Consider the following 18,907-nt stretch of genomic DNA (forward strand, 5'->3'; position numbering starts at 1 on the left):
CGAGTACATCGGTTAATTTTCCGAACATGCAGCAAGGCGGTATGTGATCCTTCTCATCACATCTTCCTTGAGGGTCGCTCAACAGCCGCCGCACACAGTAGGGATCACACTTTCAGCACCGAACAGTTTGTTTCACTTTTTGCACCACACAAACGGAAAACGATAAACTTGTTCCGATCCGCACAACGCTTTTGTGGTAACGCGGTACGTTCTCTGCGAAGTTTCGCTTCAACCTTCGTGCCGCGCCCGGACCGTTACTGAGCGCTTTTAGGTCAGGGGAAAACGCAACGGCAACTTGGATCTCGCGAACCTTTGATCCCATCCGAAGGATGCTTTTGCACCACGTCAAAATTCTTCAACTTCCGCTGAAGGGTTGTTGCGTTTCCTGTTCCGGTTAGGCTGAAGCGGTCGCGCAATGAAAAAATGACACCGCTCGTTTTGTATCAAGATACTAAGCGCCGCCTGGTAAAAGTTCGCTTGTCACGCCACTGAGCTCACCGCTGGACTAACTAGTCGGTTCGGACCAAGCTCAAAGTTTTGCGCTTTCCGGTCGCAAAACATCGACCGGCTAATTAATGTGACGAGCAAAACTCGTCCGCTCGAACGTCAATGGGCACTGGAAGTAATTAGAGTTTGTGTGTAAAGTGAAGAATGCGCTGGATGTTTATGTTTTGTTTTGTTTTCCTGTGTTTTCCTTTCCTTTTTTCCTTCGCCCAGGCCGTAACGCGTTGAAAAGCTTCCACAGTGTAGAGAAAGGCATCCGATAACAAGATAAAGTGCTGAACGAGAAGAGAAAAAAAAACAGTTTCCAACGAGTCAATAACGAAGAAAGCACTGTTTTTTCTTCTTTCTTTTACTGGATGTCTAAACAATTTTCTCCCTAGCGACCCAAACATTCTACCCCGGGGTTCGGGTTAAGCATCACATGTTTACACATAGGTCTCGGCCGATATAGGCTCGGAAGGGTTCAAAACACCAACACAAACATGAACCTCCTTGCTTCCGCCACCGAAAAAGGGTCTCGTTCTTGCATCAAAAGAATGATGAGTCTTCAAACTAAGAAGCCTTGGACAGGTACAAACAAGTCCCGGGACTGATCCGATGAAGGCATTAAAACGGGGCTTTTGAAGTAGGATTGTATCGTTTGGGCAGCAACATTGTACATTTTTATATACCCCGCGTGTGTGTGAGTGTGTTTATATGACTATATTGATTTGGTTGAAAAGGGAAGGTAAACAACGGCAACCTTTTAGCCGACAATCCGCTCAAGCTGTACGGTGTTTAAGGCAGCACTATTTTTAAAATGAATTATTTACCACATATCAACATTCGCTTATCTCGGGGCTCTAATAATGTAATGCGGTAGAAGGAACCCTTTAGTATTCTTGGTTACCTCATTTTGTCATCACTTATAGCTAGTATTTCGTGACACACTTAATAAGACTAGTTTATGGCTTAATCAAAATATTATGCATTGATGATTGCATACTTTTGGGCTGAAATGGTCATATAACAATTTGCACCGCACAAAATCTACATAAGCAGACATTAATCGTTTATTTAGGCAGTATAACCTCATAATTGACATAAAAGCGCGCTGGCGTCTAGACATTCTGGTTCTGTGAAAACTCCTTTCAAAATCAAGCATTTCAACACCATTCTTCACACCTTTACACACTACCGTTCAGCAATGAGTAGATTTTCCCTAACCATTCAACTAGGGTTCCTGTAATGGAGTCGTCCAAAATCACGCTCCATACACCTTGCCTTTGGTTGATTACTGTACACCGTGGTGCCCATTCGGCGAGTGCATGTTTGAAAATCGCGCCCTCGGAATGGAGTTTCCTAGTCCTTTTCAGCGAAATCAAGCTTAATGTTAAAAGGACGCCACAACAAATGGGCGTCTGCGGTACTCGCTGCACTCGCTGCAGCCGTCGAAGGAATGCTTGATGCACTTGCACTTTATTTACCTTTTTGATTTTCCAAGAATTTTTGTACTTCCTTTGCTGGTTCGTACAAAGGATGGGGTTCCACTCACCGTAAGGGCGGGTTTTTTATACGTACTTTTTCGGGGGGGAAACCAGGCTAAACGACATTCACGTAACGTAACGCAACGTTGCCTGGCCGGCTGGAATCGTTCATCAAAAGCTGCCAGGCAAAATGGAGCCTGATGTGAGCCTGGTTTGCTTGTTTGTTGCGAACCACAGCCCGCTAATTGAAGTATTTGTCGTGTGAAAACAGTCAACCAGCAACGGCCACGGCACACCGACCGTAGCGGCTTGATTTCCACTTAATGAGAACAACCACCTGACGGGTCGGCCGACCATTCCCGGCGTCCCGTGAGGTCCATTTTTCCGTAGGCTCGCTTCCATGCTCCGTGCTTTTGCTGAGTGATTTAACTCCTTCTACACCCCGGTTTGCTTAGTGCCGTACCGCTGCTTGTGTCACGGGATGAAAGGGCAAAGAAAACACAAAATATATCTAACCCGGTACTAAAGGTGACGGTCGTATCGCGTCAAGGCAGGCTTGAACGTACGGCACCGGCGGCCTGAATGGTTGGCCCGTGCGGTGTCGGCTTTTTGCGTTTGATAATTAAACGAATATGCTAATTAATTTTCTAGATCACGTCAAAAGCAAGCCCATATCGTCCCCCCAAAACGAACGCGCTTTCGCACACATGAAAGAGAACACTCCGTTCCGGGGAAGGTATGGGTGTTGTTACCATTTGGCCATTTGCTGGATCCTTGAAAGTGTTGTGCCTTGTTTCGAAACACGACGGTACCACGCGTTGAAACAGTGGCACAGGTATTGTTTGTGCGATGGCCTACACGGGCCACACGGTTGATGTTTCAAATCAGTGATGTGTTATGGTGTGTACGTTAATGGAGATGTGCAATGGAATGCAATCCACATGAAAATTGGAATTAATCATATATTGGAATTTTTCTTCATGACATTCATTTGGTTCCATTCGGAACAATATTCTTTTCAATATGCGTTGAATATGATTAAAGTTAAATCAATTTTGAATACCTCATATCCTAGATTAAAAGTCAGCATCTACAATGGTTATAGTTTGAGTATCTTTAGTCTATTTAAAGTTCAAGTTATCATATGACAAGAAAAAACATGGACAATGTTTAATTCCACTGTATTCATGAACAAGTTACACTATCCTTTTTCCTGGGATCTTATAAGATTATAGCGCAGATGAGTCCTCTAGTATATCTGCACAGCGGCGGATCAAACGGTAGGCGGTCGCCTAGGGCCTCGCCGTGTTGGGGGCCCCAATAAATTTGTGCCTATTGTGCGATTTTTGAAAATTTTAAAACAAAGTTAAATTATAGCAAAAAAAAATTAATTTACAAGGTAGAAAATTGATAAAAAATATCTTCCTTGGTTATATAAAACATTTTTTTCTATGTGATAAATTAAATGCAGAGGAGAATATCGACTTTGTGACTTTAAAGTATAAACGAAATTGCACCAGGAGCAGGACACTAATTTTCCCGTTGGTCGTGAAAAATTTCTTCGAAAACTACCAGTTTCCGAATGTATAATACCAGGAGAGCATGCACGGAAGAGGTAGCTCCTGGTACTGCGCCGTAAGGTATGCAATGTTTATGCACTAACTTTGCAACCAACTTGCAACGCAATGCGCCGTAAGGTATGCAATGTTTATACACTAACCTTGCAACCAACTTGCAATGCAAGTTTGGTGCATGCAAGAAACTTGCAGCAAGATGGCGCCCAACCTCGTACTTGCATGCAAGCTTGCACGCAAACTTGCATGCAAACTTGCATACAAGAACTTTCATGCAAACTTGCATGCAAACTTGCATGCAAACTTGCATACAAACTTGCATGCAAACTTGCATGCAAACTTGCATGCAAGTTTGTATGCAAGAATTTGCTTGCAAGAACTTGCATGCAAGTCTGCATGCAAGTTTGTTGCATGCAAGTACGAAGTTGGGCGCCATCTTGCGCGCCATCTTGCTGCAAGTTTCTTGCTTGCACCAAACTTGCATTGCAAGTTGGTTGCAAGATTAGTGTATAAACATTGCATACCTTACGGCGCATTGCGTTGCAAGTTGGTTGCAAAGTTAGTGTATAAACATTGCATACCTTACGGCGCAGTACCAGGAGCTACCTCTTCCGTGCATGCTCTCCTGGTATTATACATTCGGAAACTGGTAGTTTTCGAAGAAATTTTTCACGACCAACGGGAAAGTTAGTGTTTAAACATTGCATACCTTTCTGCGGTTTTCGACCAAAATTGCTGTACTAGGTGCTACCTCTTCCGTGGATGCTTTCCTGGTATCGGCAATCTGAAAACAACTGGTTTTGTATGGAATTTCGTACCAGCTAATGGCGATCCAAGTAGTGGCGTTATCGTTCTCCTTAGCACATACAAACGTTTATACATAGAGACTAGCTTACTAGGCCCGTTTACAGTGCTACGCAACAGAACTCTGAGATGTACGGAAGGGAGCTTTCTTTCCGAGACTTTGCTGGTGTTGTTACATCATGTTTGAAGTACATCTCCCTAACACCGATAATGCCGTAGCAAAATTATGGGCCCCCCTTGAAAAATTCCGCCCTGGGCCTCTAAGGGGATTGATCCTCCACTGTATCTGCAAAAAAGGGTACGAATAAATAGTTGAATGATTTAATATCTTTTATGAAACACCTTTAATTTATGGCTTATTAGACTTAATTTTATCTCATATCCGGACAGCCAGTCCTTGCTACGGGAGATTGGTCGGGATGGAATTTTGACCGTTCCTGTCGTGTGAAGACCGGCGTCGCTACCAATACACCACCGGCCACTCCTAGGTTATTCGATTGTTTCTAAAATTATTCTATAATGAAGCTTTTTCATGACCTTTGCAATACCATTTTATTACCTCGGTAGTATATTACCTTTCCACAGTCCCATTAAAATGAGATAAAATTTTAATTCATTAGACCCTTTCTATTTATATTTGCGCTTCAAAAGACTTCTATAAAATAACCGTTTTTGCCTACAACTAACACCCATCGATAATAAACCGTTTTATGTCGTTTCTTTTATTGTAGATCAACCGGTTTTTGAGGAATTTCAATCTATCCAAGATCAACGACCTGGAAGTATTTACTACGAGGTGAGTGAAATGCTGCTTCTTTTATTCTATCGCCCTTACCATTCAGTATTCCTTCTCAGCAAGCGAAACAAACCATATTTTCCTTGCAGATCGTTATTTTAAATTCGTTTAACTTTTCTTCTCCTGGCGAGACACGAACACCTCGAATCACTTTAATAGCTGTCTACCGATGTACTAAAAACACCTTGCTTAATTACTTCAATACGACGATAATTACCTACGTAACCAAAATCCAGTCCTTGGATTAGCCATACCATGCCTTTCCCCGAGTGCGGCACAGCGGGAAGCAACCTTTCGTTAAAATCTCGTCGGCATTCGACCCCATCTCTCGTATGATACCTTCCTGAAGAAGCCCTCCACATTCCAGTGCCGTTTGATCCTCTTGACCCGCGCAACGATGACGGTACACACCGCCACAGTCTCCACCCTCATCGTCGATGTAATCCGCCAGCGTACCTAATTACTTTGCATGCTGGCGACCGGCTAGCACCCGCCGGGGAAAACAAGATTCAATCACCTGTGGCTGTGTGAGCGGGTGTACCTTCAAATGGGTGACGTTTTCATTGCCAGTGTTTTCGTTTCGTATTTTGTAACACCAAAAAAAAAACGCCATCCCCCGTCAGCCATCGTTTCGCGAGATCTTCATTCCCATTCACTCATCTTCCCTTTCTTAATCCACAGGACAAACGCGGTCCCTGCCGGTGCTAGCGGTGGAACGACGAGTGGCAAAACTGGACCATCGGTTGGCGTCGGAGGTGGTGAGGTAATGTTTCAATTTTTCGGCCCCAAAATCGACTCGGGCCGTGTGCGGGAAGCGATGGAAAAGATGACCGAACGGGGCCGGATCGGGAACGTGAGTCTCGTGCCCGGGACCAAGCTTACCTTTCGCCAGGACGTTGGTTTAATGTTGCAGGTACGTTACATTTCCCGTGCGCTGAAACACACACCGTGCACACCCTGCTCTTAGTACTGGCGGATGTTTGGGGCAGACGCTTTTACGTCCATCGAAAGCATACGACGTTAATGTACATGTTTCAATGGTATTTTTCCACCAGTGGGACAGCCGATCTCCGTAATGGTGCGTAATAAGCCTTGTAAGTTAGTGTTCCGTGAAGTGTGTGCATTGGTTCAATTTTCCCTGGAGCATCATTTCGTATGCTATCGCTTCGCTTTTCAATGTTTCGCGAAGGCTAGGTAGACTTTTAGAGAACCAAGCTGTACAAGTCACGGAAACTAGTTTGATTTGTCTGGTTACCTAAACCTGAAGGTTGCACATTACGTCCTGATATGGAACGCACCATCGGTGTAGTATGTTCTAAAAATGAAATCTTTTGTTTGAAAACGCGTTCATCCATATTTGGTTCATAAATTAATACAACATGTTTGGAAGACTAAGGTTTATATGTTTACTTTTCGGTGAATTCTCCAACTTATTATTTTTTGTTTATAGCAATCGACTACTAAACATTTCGTATCGCGTTATTATTTCGAACCCATAAAGATTCTTCATTTTCAAAAATATTTAGATCAAATCTTACTACACCAGACAACATAACTTACCGTAAAGTGTTTTAATTGCACCACAATCCTTTTACAATCCGCCCTTTGCTATACAATTTACCAAAATTGAAGGTGATTTCTAATTTATTTACCTCCTATCCATCTCCCGGTGGAAAATCGATAACGTGTAGCAGTCCTACCGTTGCTTTTGCCTTAAATATCCAATTTATTCCATCCTCAGTTTACGTCAATTTATGCACAGATTTGAAGAACCAGTTTTGACCCACTTGGCGCAAGTGTCAGCAAGCTAAACCGGCTCGCTGGGCAATGTATACAAATTTGTGTCTTTCGGTCAAAAATTGTAGCCCCTCATCGTCGGACCATTAACAAACGCTGTCTTGTTGCACGGAAAATTGTACACTCCTTCTCACTTCCGGCGGCTAAACATCCGCCTGGATCCACATCCCTCTAGCCACTTATTGCTTATAGTGTCGTTCTCGTCCTTTACTCTCATTTCTTCTCGGTCTTCGCACATCCGCACAGTCGGTGGTCATCAATCAAAAGGGACCGATCCGGGAGAACACCGAGTTCATACTGTCCTGTGTGGCGCAGGGCTCATCAACGATGTCCTTCCGGTGGTACAAGAACGGATACTTCGTGAACGTGACCAAAGCAACAAGGTAAATCGCTTGCACCACGAGCACGGGCGAACGGGGCACGGGGTTTCGCAAGAAGAGGCTCAGATCCTTTCGGCCATTTGAGCCTCATCCATCATCTCGCGGAAGCCCGTGTGCCGAAGAAAGGCCGACCGAAATTAGTTCAAAAGCTCGTCGAAGAAAAAGAAGTACGACTGACAGGACAACAGGAAGCCCGTCCCGGAAAAGAGAAGAGATTCACGTCAACCAGGACCGAGCGACCCGAGACTCCGTTTGTGCAGCGTTTGTCTGTACATTGCCGAGATTGTACGGGCGGCAGGCGGCAACCTCAGGATGACGGTCTGATGTGGTTGAAACTTTAGGATTAGCTCCCGAGAAGACTCCACCACCGGACGGATGAAAGCCCGAAAACCTTTGATATGTTAAACATGTCATCCAGCCGTAACCCTCAACGGTGAAGGGACATCATACCGGCTTCTGGTATATCCTCCGGATCTGGACCTGGCGGTTATTTCAACAGATGATGTTATTTCTTCGGAAGGCACAACAAGCAAACTTACCCTCACCGTCAAAACCGTTTCCTCTGTTTCCACAACACCCACACGCCAACGATCTAACGAATTTCCTTTGCTATCTTCCTTTCCACTCGCTCATCCGCAATGCTCGGCACGCTCGGACACTGGGCTTGCTTTCGGTTGCCCTTCGGAACGTCATTATTAATGCAGGAACATGTGGACCCGCCTGCTACCGCTGGACTCCAAGGATCACTACACCGCCCTGCTGGGCATCAACCGGGCAAATCGTCTTGACGAGGGCATTTACACCTGCCAGGTAGGAACATAAGCTGTAATGAAGCGCAAATCGTTGAAACACGAGAAGATTTGAATCGCAACGTAACATTTTACCGGAGAAACAAACAACAGCCCAACCCCTGCTTAGAATTTCGGTGGAGAAGGAATAGTTTTTCCAAAGCGAGAGAGAGAGTGTGGTGAAGATATCTTTTCGAGAAAAAGAAGGAAAAGATTCATGAGACAAAATGCTTCACCGCCTTGGCGGTCTCAATTGGATTAAGATTTGATTGGATGGAACCTTTCTTTCTTTACATGGTGTCAGATTTAAGATGGTATGCACGAGAGCTTTTTCTCCGACAAGGAGTCTGGCTCTGTTGGAAAAATGTTAACATGTGTTTCGGGGAAAGCAGGAAGCAGTTTGTGATAATAGCTACAGCTTCAAGTTGATGCAGATTACCACAAGCGCTAATTAATGTGATAAGCGATTACATTAGTAGGAGTATGAATCGAATGTCTATGATTCACGATATATATTTTCATTGTAATAATTTGAAGAATTTTGTAACTATTAGCTTGTTTGGTTTGGGCTACTCCTAAAGCTTTGTAAATTTTTATTCACTTTCAATGACTTTGGTCAGTACCAGCATCAAGCATTCAAGCACGCTTCCTAGAAGCCAATTAGTTTGGAGACGTTGGTCTCCTTTTCTCGGATTGAAAGGGAATTTCTTTTCTATTTTGATAGGGGTTTATTGCGTAATTTTATGAAATAAGGCTAAGGTACTTTTCACAATCTCTTTTGTCATAATTTTGAACTTATGTTGCTTGAACACCCCTAAGTGTTGAATTTTGATAATTTATTTAATTTGATTTTAATCTACTCATCCACAGCTCATCCACATATTTCACATAAGGCCGGCTTCCAAAATGGAAAATCATTACATTATGTTTCTTATTTCTTAGAAAATTGTATGAAGTACATGAGAAGCAAAATGTCCTACAAAAACGCCTAAGCTCTCAGCGAGAATATACAAACTTCTCTTAAGTTTCTTTGATAATGTTTATGAATACATTTTTGTAAAAATCTTGCGAAACAGCAGGAGTTAAGAAATTTAAGTTTATTTTGCTATCGAAGAACTTTGGTGTTCATTAAAAACTTTATAATATCTTGTCTAGACAAAAACCCTCGGAAGAATAATAATATTCCACGGATGACTCGCGTTTACTGTGTCGTAAAATTCTTTCGCAACTCCTACAAAATTATTCTTTAAACTGAAAAAAGTTCCCTGAAGCATACATAAGTCATCCTTAGTAAAGATTTTGTTTTACATTTTTATACATAAACGTTCACCTACGAAGGGAACGGCTGTTTGCTTCTGCTTCCATACAACAAGTTACGCAGGTCACATGGGTGCACAAACAGAAAAGGCATTTCTTTCGGAAAGTTTTCCTTACAAACAATGCCGTCTGCAAATTAGTTCCTGCCCACCCGGTACGCTTCAGATGCGGTGCGGATGGGCGAATAATTAGTGCCACCTTTAAATTATAATCTGGGCCTAGCAAGAACAAATTTTGAACGTGTCCAAATCTAACAAACACCACGCAAAAAAAAACATAAGAAAAGAAAGTAACAATCGCAATCACACACACACAAAAGGAAACAAAAGCTTTTTAGTTGAAAGGTACCAGCATCCAAAAGGTCAAAGCTTTTTGTTCGAAAGCAAAATGTCAGCCTTGCGACACTTCACCGGAACAAACACCAACCGGAGTGGATGGTAGATTTCATTATTCCTCTTGCCCATTTGCAGGACGGCATCTCTTTTTCACGGGTAACGTTTTCCGCTGCCAGCAGCCCGAATGGGTAAAGGCACGTGCCGCGGGTTTTTCGCATTTCATAATATTCATTTTCATTTACCACAGTGTGGTGAAATTTACAATTTAAATCGAAAAAATGGCCCTTGCAAACATTCGACCAAGCAGCGCTTGTCTCTTGGTGGATGAAAAGCTTGGTTTCTTTTTTTTGTTGCTGCCTGAGAAACTAACCGAACAATAGCGCCTATAGTTACTGCTGGATCTTATTTCTGATGCTCGGCTTTTTCGTGGCTGTAATTTTCCCAACCAACAGGGCCTTCGCCCTAGGAACGTATTCACCTTCTTGGCGCTCATCGCCATTCCCGGTGGTCCTTTCCTTACCGGCATGAAACTGTAGCGACCGGTCACATCCGGCAGCTCCGACGACTAACGACTAATCTTGCCAAAAGACAAAAGACCAACGAAAGCCAAGCCGACCGTACGGCACCGTGGGCGAAGAAAATGAAGTGCGAATAATGAGCAAAGATTGCGTAAAATAGTTTCACTTTTGTGCGAATGACTTCTTCGTGCGATTCCATTCCGCGAGCAGAGATAGTGGAGTTTTGGACTCCCAACGGAAAGCTTGATGAGCTCGCGGCATCCCACCGACCACCCAGCAGGGCGAAATGAAGGCAAATTTACATCCAACTGTCAAACTCACTCTCGGCTGCTCGGAACAGTCTCGGCTGCGGCACAATCCGCGCTGAGTGGGAGGACAAGGCCGGTGCGCTTTAATTATGCAGCTTGTAATAATTAAAAATTAGAACATCTCGCGCATTCGCGTTACTTTCCACGAGTTCACATCTGTCTGTCGGTGCAAACTGTTTCTTATTTGAAGTTGGGTCCCACACAAGGTCACAGCGAACGTTTCGTGTGACGCAAAGCGGATGGCTAGTCTCGGCGTCTAACGTACGCCTTGCGTAGCCCGAAACTAACTTCGCAACCATTAATGATTGGGTCATGATGGGGAATTATGTTGAGGATGCAAAATATTTCTCACCGTACCATGAACGCAAACAGCATTACGGGATGCATTTAAAGATGAAATCATTATCCCATCGTTGGCAGCAGACGGACACGGGCACGCGAGCAGGTCGGGCGGAAAAGGTTTCCAAGAGGGATACATTCTGGTAAGGAAATTATCTTCATCAGAAGAACCTTTTTTAACGAACCATCGGACCGGTCCTGGGCAGTAAAGCCGAACGTCCAGGCACAAGAACGTAAAAAGCTTTTATTCGATCATGGATCCGCTTCGAGCGCGATGCAATCTTTCTTCGTAGCTGTGTTGCTTCCTATTAAGGGTCGTAGTTTTGTTCTTAATTACAGTTTTATGCAAATGTGTCTGTACAACGGTATATTGGGAACGGGAATGCAGAAATCCCATCTCGGAGAGATTCAGTTACTGCTTCCTTTGGAGAAGTCTTTCTACGATGGTGGCCGCGTGGATGGTTTTAAACACGTACCAAAGGCACTAATTTAATGTTACGCTTGTACCGCGAACGGTGTCTAGAGAGATGTAATCAATATTACATTTTCGGTTTATTTAAAACATATTAAAATTACACAAGAATTTACTGCTAGCTTCAGTGCTTCGTAGTGCGCCTGAAGTTATGCAAAATTAATGCTTCTGTTTGACAACAATTACAAATTGCATATATTCCGGCGTTTTGAATTGTTAATCATTTTACAACGAAATTATACTCTGAAAACAGATGGCTCTATACTTACAATGACCTAAGTTAAAATAAAACCCGTTTTTCGTAATCGAATCTCTTCCATTAAACATAATCCATTTCGTTTCAATATTTGCATACGCATGTTTGCATCAAAACAAACACCACCAACCACACAGCAAAAAGCTAATAAATGTACATCGATAAATGTGCAGCCACATTGCATCAGTGCGTCGTATCAAATCAACCTACATTGTAATCGGTCCAACCGTCAAATCACGGTTCAATTCTATTAACCGGAAATCAATTCCATTTCACGTGTTTGCTTGTTCCAGTTACGCCTCGCTGGGATTCCGGACCAACGGCACACACGGTACAGAGAGAGCTTTTTTAGCTCATGTGTGCTTTTATCGTCTTTTCCCCACCAACCGGGTTTCAGCCCTTCACACTGCACCCTCGACATCCTTCATCGCGCATATCGCGCTGAACATTGTTGTTTTATCTGCAACCCGTTCCCGAATTAAGAAATGGCCAACCGTAGCCCGATCCCAGCGTAAACACACTGCACAGCGCACCAAAAAAGGCGCACCGTGGTAATAAATTACACACAATTTACCAGTGCACGGAATCAATTCCACTTAATTTAATTCAACCCGCACTCAGCACCACCACCAGCAGCAGCAGTGCAGCTGCAATCGCAGCCGAAAAGTGTACAGCTCCCGCTCTTCTAAAACTTAGCATCGTTCCCGATTTACCAAGCAGTACGCAGTGACTGGCTCTGCAGTGCATTTACAGTTCAAAGCAAACGTTGAAATTGAGATTGCTGAATGGCTTGTTCTCGTTTCTCGCCGGGACTTGCTTCTGAGCATAACAGTAGTAAAAATACAGAAGTAGAGGAGTAAAAAAAAAGGGAAAAGCAATCTTACAAAACCCTCAAGGGTTGGGAGTTTCGGTTCTTTGAAGATCCCATCTCTCGAGGGAAGCTATCTATGTTTCGGTTGCGCTGGTGCTTATGTTTTTCATTGCAATGCATTCATCTGCATCATCACTTAACTTCAAGATGCCCCATTGCATTAGCAATGTGCTCGATGTTGAAGGAGTGTAGCGCAATTTGGGCCACTTGAAATGGAAAGCATTGAAATAGAATTAATTATTTCTAAATCTACTTACGGATTTCAGTTGTCTGCATTGCATTTCGTAAAGATCAAAGTGTAGTAAAACTCTATTAGTTTTAGTGTCTTCATATGAGTTACGTTTTGTGATGTTTTAGTGTAGAATGCATAGAATAAATCGTAAAAATTTTTCGCAATAATTAGGTCAGCTTTTAAATTATAAAAAATCTGACAAATTCTGCTTTTGTTCAACATCGTAAAACACATTTAAATGCAAAACAAGTCAACGCTATGCTCTGCACAACCTTTTCAACTACTGCCAGTATTTCCGTTAAGATCTGACCACCCTTACTGCATTTACTACCGCTGGACACTGCCCAGTGGCAGGGCAGCCTGTCGGCAAACCGTTATCGAAAAGATAAATCATTGTCCCCAAAAAATAAATGAACTAGCATAGAGCTGCGGGAAAAAGCTGATCCCCTCAGCGCATCACAACCACCCAGCACAAAAAGTGCACCACACAAAATCGACACACGTCTTCACGTCGCCGCTGCTGTTGTGTGGAAAACTAAACAAAAGCAAACCATTAAATGCACATTTATTTCCTATCTCTTGACAAGCTCGTTGACGGGACCGTTTCCGGCGGATATTGAAACCGAACCGAAAAACCCAACACATTCGCTCCCGTGCACACAATCGCGTGGTCGTCTGTTTGGTCGTTCACTGAGAAAATCCACTCCAGGCGTTTGGCCGGGGGTGTAGAGTCTAATGATCCCCGATGTGCGTCTTGTGCGGTATCGAGTAGAAGAACAAAGCAAGTTTACGGTGAAACAAAATACTACGAAAACAAATGAAAACCCATACTGGGGGCACTGGGAGGGAGCGTTCTTGTGTTCTTGCGATCTTATGCCTTTCGCCTCGATGATGATCCCCAGCGAGGTAAAAACAATCGAGTGTTTTTCGTTTGCTTATGCGAACAGGAAATCGATTCCATCCTCACATGCTCGTTTCGTATTCATTAGCCTTCGCATACACAGCAGCAGTACTAACCACATTCGTTTATGTTTTTGCTCTGTATTTTTTTTATGGCTCTATTTTCTTGTCTCTTGTCTACGAATTTTCCTTTCAATCACGCCCAATGGATCCAATCGGTATCATCATCGTCATCATCGTATCGGTAGGTTTCCGATATGGGCATCCAGCAGTGCCGGTCGACGAAGGTACAAATCCTGGAGGTACCACAGCTGCGCGTTGATCCACCGAGCGTGACACTCTTCCGGGGCGATTCCCTGTTGATACGCTGCCTGTCACAGGACACCGACCGACGGTTCGGTACGCTCGGTTACAGCTGGACGAAAAACGGTGCACTATTTCAATCCGACCCGCACGCCGAACTCTGGGAGGATCTCTATCCGGACGGAAGCATTCTTAAGGTGAACAACCTGCAGGTAAGTGGTGCACCGGAGCCGGTTGGAGTTGAATTTCCTCTCCAATAGTCTGTGTTCGGTTTCAGAAATCGGTCGTCTTTACCTGCATTGTGTCCAACTCGGTGGCACCGGTGTCACGCAGCGTGCACGTGACGGTGGTGGAACCGGGCACGGTCACCCTCTGTCCGCAGAGCGATGATTTCGGTGTGAGTTGGCCGGCCAGCGCTAGTGGACCGGCGGTGTTGGCCGACTGTCCCAAGCGGGGTGCTGGGCTGGCGAGTCGCATCTGCGAGCAGAGGGACTTTGGGCGTCCGGAATGGTTAGTGCCGGATTTTTCCGACTGCGTACCGGAGGAAGTTATCGAGATCGACAATGAGGTAAGAATTGGATCCAATTTGTATGTCACTGGAGTTTCCGGTATTATTTTTTGTTTTGCTTCCAAAAAAAGGTTTTGTATATTTTCCCAGCAATATATTACTCCTATTCAACAGTCACTCTGTTATTGATCATCACTTTCACGCCGAAATGAAGGTCCTATAAAGCAATCAGGCCGAGGAAAGAGACTCCTTTTTTTCAGTTATTTCCATTCAAATCATTCTCATCTTCACGAGTCCATCGTTGTAATTTACACTGAACCGGCGACGCAAAACATTCCATGTTTTAAATTCGAACGGGGAAAAAAGCACATTCTCAAACCGATAGCACCAATTCCGACCTCAACTGGCAAGCGCATCAAAAAATCATTTCGGTTACTTTCTTGCGAACGAATTTCCGTTTGCCTGTGTCAGCGTGTTTCCAATTTCATCCAACAAAAAGGGAACAACCATATTACATTCAAAAGGAAGTAGCAAAAAAAACGAATAACACTAGACTCAAAAAGAAAGAACCCAGCAAAAAACCCCCGACACCTTGTGTATAAACACCCACTCCCTGGACGAACTGTCCCAATCGAACCAAAGGCAAACCAATGTCATTATCATATTTTCGCAAAGAAACAAATCGACCGCTACCCAGATACCGATCGTCGTCCCCACCGGTAGCTTCAGCTGCTGATGCTGGTGGCCAAGAATTTGACAACGCACGAAAACAAAGCAAAAAAAAACAGGCGGATCAAGAAAAGGAAAATTTACTGACAAAACGCTCATCGACCATCACGTCAAAAGGGATAAGCGAAATTGGAGACATCGTCGTCTAACAAACGCTCTGACCGTGGGAAGGGTTGTGTAAAAGTAGTCTCCGAAGCAGAACGCAGAACGAAGAAAAAAGACTGCCACCCGTAGAACTTTTTCTTTGCCTGCAGTATGAGACACACTCCGTTTCCGATCGTGTGGCGATAGCGCGATAGGGCGATAAAGTCAGATGAGTGTTATGTGTTGTGCAGGCACACACGAGAGCGAACAACATATGATAATGTGCCCTCTTCGGGTGGTTTTGAGCGTACCAGACAAACCGAAAGAAACAAGTGTAACATGAGCATTTAGCTTACGCAAGCAAGCGAATAAGCTTGAAGTGTTGTATTTTATGCGATTCTGCCGACTGGGGCACGGAATTGGATGGAAAAGGATCGTTTTTGAGACTGTTTATTGGCGATATCTGAAACATCTTTGCGGGGGGAAACAGTTTTACTGCAGTTACTTCATCGTTGCTCAAGTATTTACTTATGTTCGTTCGCTATTCATTGTGAATTGGTAATGATTTAATATTAATTACCACTTAAAACACTTAAAACAAATGTCCTTTACCATTGTCACCTGCTATACGCAATCTAAACGTAATGGTAATTAGTCCCATTGTGCCACGCTTTACCAGTCGCGATTTCCAATCGGTAGTTAGAATTCTTTATTTCTGATCCATCCACCGAAAGCGTTATCACACAATAAAACAATCCTAACCACAATGTTATGCCCGGTTTCACATTTATCGCATTCCGGTATCCGCAAAACAACAAAAGCATTACATCAGCTCTAAAAGCACCCGACATGTTATCTCATTAGTTATCATTTGCACAATGACAACATCAACCCCGTGGCACTAGCTGCCAACGCTAATGCCGATAATTACCTGTCAGGTATTGTGTTATCAGCAAACTGCGCTTTTCAAATGTGTACACTTTTTTACTTTCCCAACACAAACCCGATCGGATTCCCGGTGTATGGGGCGGCAGAATATTGATTATGAACAGGGAAAACTAAATGGTACAAATCGCTTGGAACATAAAAGGAAATTACATACGCAGTTCCATTAGCAGCAGGATAGAAATAATCGTAGAGCTAAAAAGTGAAGCTTTAACGGATTTAACGACTCACCTCACGATGGCCCACTTTTATGTAACGTATAATATGTTACAGCTCTGTATCTAAAAGAAGTTACTTTTTACTGCAATTTACCCATCCCATCGCAGGATACGCAATACACGCAAAGAAATGATGTAACGCTCCAACCATAGAAAATGGCCAACCGCAACGGTCGAGAACGGTCCTGCGGTTGATGGACAAAAAAGGGGAAAAGTTATGTTGAAAACCCATACCGTATAGAATGTATGTTTTTTTCCTATCCTGTCCCGGTTTAGATCTGCTTGAAACGCAGGAATTTGACCGATGCGCATTTAAATCAACCTACACAACGCGAACACTTTTGAATATACGCTCATTCACCACCACGATACATAGGCTTCACTATTTTATGTTCCTCTGTACAGTACGCCTAGTGCCATTCACCGCACATCGTTTTGTTTATGGGAAGTTTTACGCTTTGTAACTAAACTACTTGTTCTCTTTTTTCGTTCCATCTCTTTTTCTACCCATTTACCACGGATGTTCATTCTCGGGACCACAACAACAACAACAACAACGAACGGTGCTGATCTGGACTCAACGCCCATCACCATATTCACAGTTCCGAGGGCTTACGTACGGTTATCAGAAGACTAACGGTTCTAATGTGCTGCAGTCGTGTTTGAAATTTGCCACAACCCACGCTGCCACCTTTCTGCCGGGTGAGGGTGGCGTATTGCTCGGTTTGCTGCAAGAGGTAAGCGTTTTTTTTTTGTAAGCGATTTTAGTACTTATTTTTCTACATTTTTAAAAGACTACCCCCTTACAAATGTACACCCCCAACGATAGACGGTTGACATGCACTGCTGCTAGATAGTCCTTAAGACACGACCCGAAAAGGACACTTAACCGCACAGACAAAAAGCATTTAAATGGAATAAAAACTAACCATTCATCACACGCTTGTCATGCCCGGCCTCGGTATTTTGCAATGTGCCCGAAACGCCTGCAGTTATGCAAAGCACTATTCTAAAGCTCGGAAGACACCGTCTGCTCTTTTGCTTTACTTTATCTTCCTGTACGCTTCTAAATGTTGGAAGAACTACTTTATTGTTGAAACTATCACTAAAAAAAAAACATACCATACTGCAGCTGGAAGGCAAGGTTATACTTCTGCGTAGGTCGGGCAGGTGCACGTTCACCGGCGGGATTAGGACGATATGAGCGATATCGTCTTTGTTCTTCGTGCAAGCTTATTACTTTAATTTATTTAACTTTCACTAACATTGCCCTGCTGTGCCATGGCTGGTGGTGATGGTGGCAGTACCTAATCCACCCTGAAATCCATTTCGGCAAACTGTTGCTCGCAGCCTTGTGCAGCGGAAACATGGCAAAACAGAAAAAAAACGGCGATTATTCTGTAATCATTTCGTTCCTTTTTAGCATGAAGCTACTCGAAGAAGGAGGGCGAAAAAACAAACACGCAGGTTCTGCTAGCTTTTCATTTGTTTCGCACTGGCCCCATCTCACTGGAGGCCACCGACGGTCATTGTCGGTGGGCACAAAGCTCCCGCCCAAGCTCCCTCAAGTGGATGTTTGTACACACGGTTGAATTGAAATGAGCAAAGCAGTAGAATCAACAGCTGAGCAAAAAGTGCGAGGCCACTTCGCTTCAGGGAGTTTCTTGAGCTGGCTAGCTCAATTTTGTAACCGAATTGCCACCGGTCACCCTGGCCACCGTCACAAGCCGTCATCCGCCATTCTCGGATATGGATAACGCTCAAACCGGAAGCAGCAACACTCACTGATCCTGTTTGGTTTTCTCTGAAACATAAAAACGGAAATACTCACTACGCAGAACGAGCGCGCTACAAACGCGGTTTAAATATTCATAAGTTTTATGGTGAGTGAATAATTTATAGGAAAATTTAATTGCACTGCGTTTCGGTGTGCCTTTTGCTGTGCTACGGAGAAGGGAAAACTTTCGCCAAACCCGGCGTGGATAAAACGATCGAGCGGTAAACTTTAGTTTCGGAAGATTTTAGCTTCGCCAACACTTTTACCGCCCGTCGAGTACTACATTATTTTCATTTACATTTTATTTACTATTTTAGCGTTATTATTTATTGTTTGTATAACTTCTACCTGGTTTGTTTTTCATCTTTGTGCTGCGATACTGCTATAAAAGCATCAGGTAACGGTGGCGAACGGTGGCGAAATTGAGTATAGTAATCAAACAGTAAATGTGTTTTAACTATCAATTTTCGTGTTCTGCGGTAGACACCTAAACCATTAATCTGATCCACCCGACTGGTGACAGAGGTAATGACAAACATTTAACCACTAGGCGCATCCTTCACATCACTGAACACGTGCTTGCATACACACAGGCGCTTGTTCACCACAACCGTTCACGTTTCAAAGATAAACACCGCCCTTGAACGCGCACCGCATCTGATACGGATATATATAATAAATGTATC

General features: G+C 43.7%; 1 protein-coding gene across 1 annotated transcript in view; it reads left to right on the top strand.

Moving 5' to 3' along the window:
- The window catches only part of LOC128303547 (uncharacterized), a 114,022-nt gene that overhangs the window by 56,159 nt on the left and 38,956 nt on the right, over nt 1–18,907 (top strand). The window contains exons 6-12 of the mRNA XM_053040531.1: nt 5,080–5,144; nt 5,826–6,057; nt 7,188–7,324; nt 8,026–8,131; nt 13,906–14,172; nt 14,238–14,528; nt 17,047–17,181. Coding sequence (XP_052896491.1) covers nt 5,080–5,144; nt 5,826–6,057; nt 7,188–7,324; nt 8,026–8,131; nt 13,906–14,172; nt 14,238–14,528; nt 17,047–17,181 — 1,233 coding nt within the window. The remainder of the gene's footprint in view (nt 1–5,079; nt 5,145–5,825; nt 6,058–7,187; nt 7,325–8,025; nt 8,132–13,905; nt 14,173–14,237; nt 14,529–17,046; nt 17,182–18,907) is intronic.

This window comes from Anopheles moucheti, chromosome 3 (assembly GCF_943734755.1).
Source record: "Anopheles moucheti chromosome 3, idAnoMoucSN_F20_07, whole genome shotgun sequence".
NCBI lineage: Eukaryota > Metazoa > Arthropoda > Insecta > Diptera > Culicidae > Anopheles > Anopheles moucheti.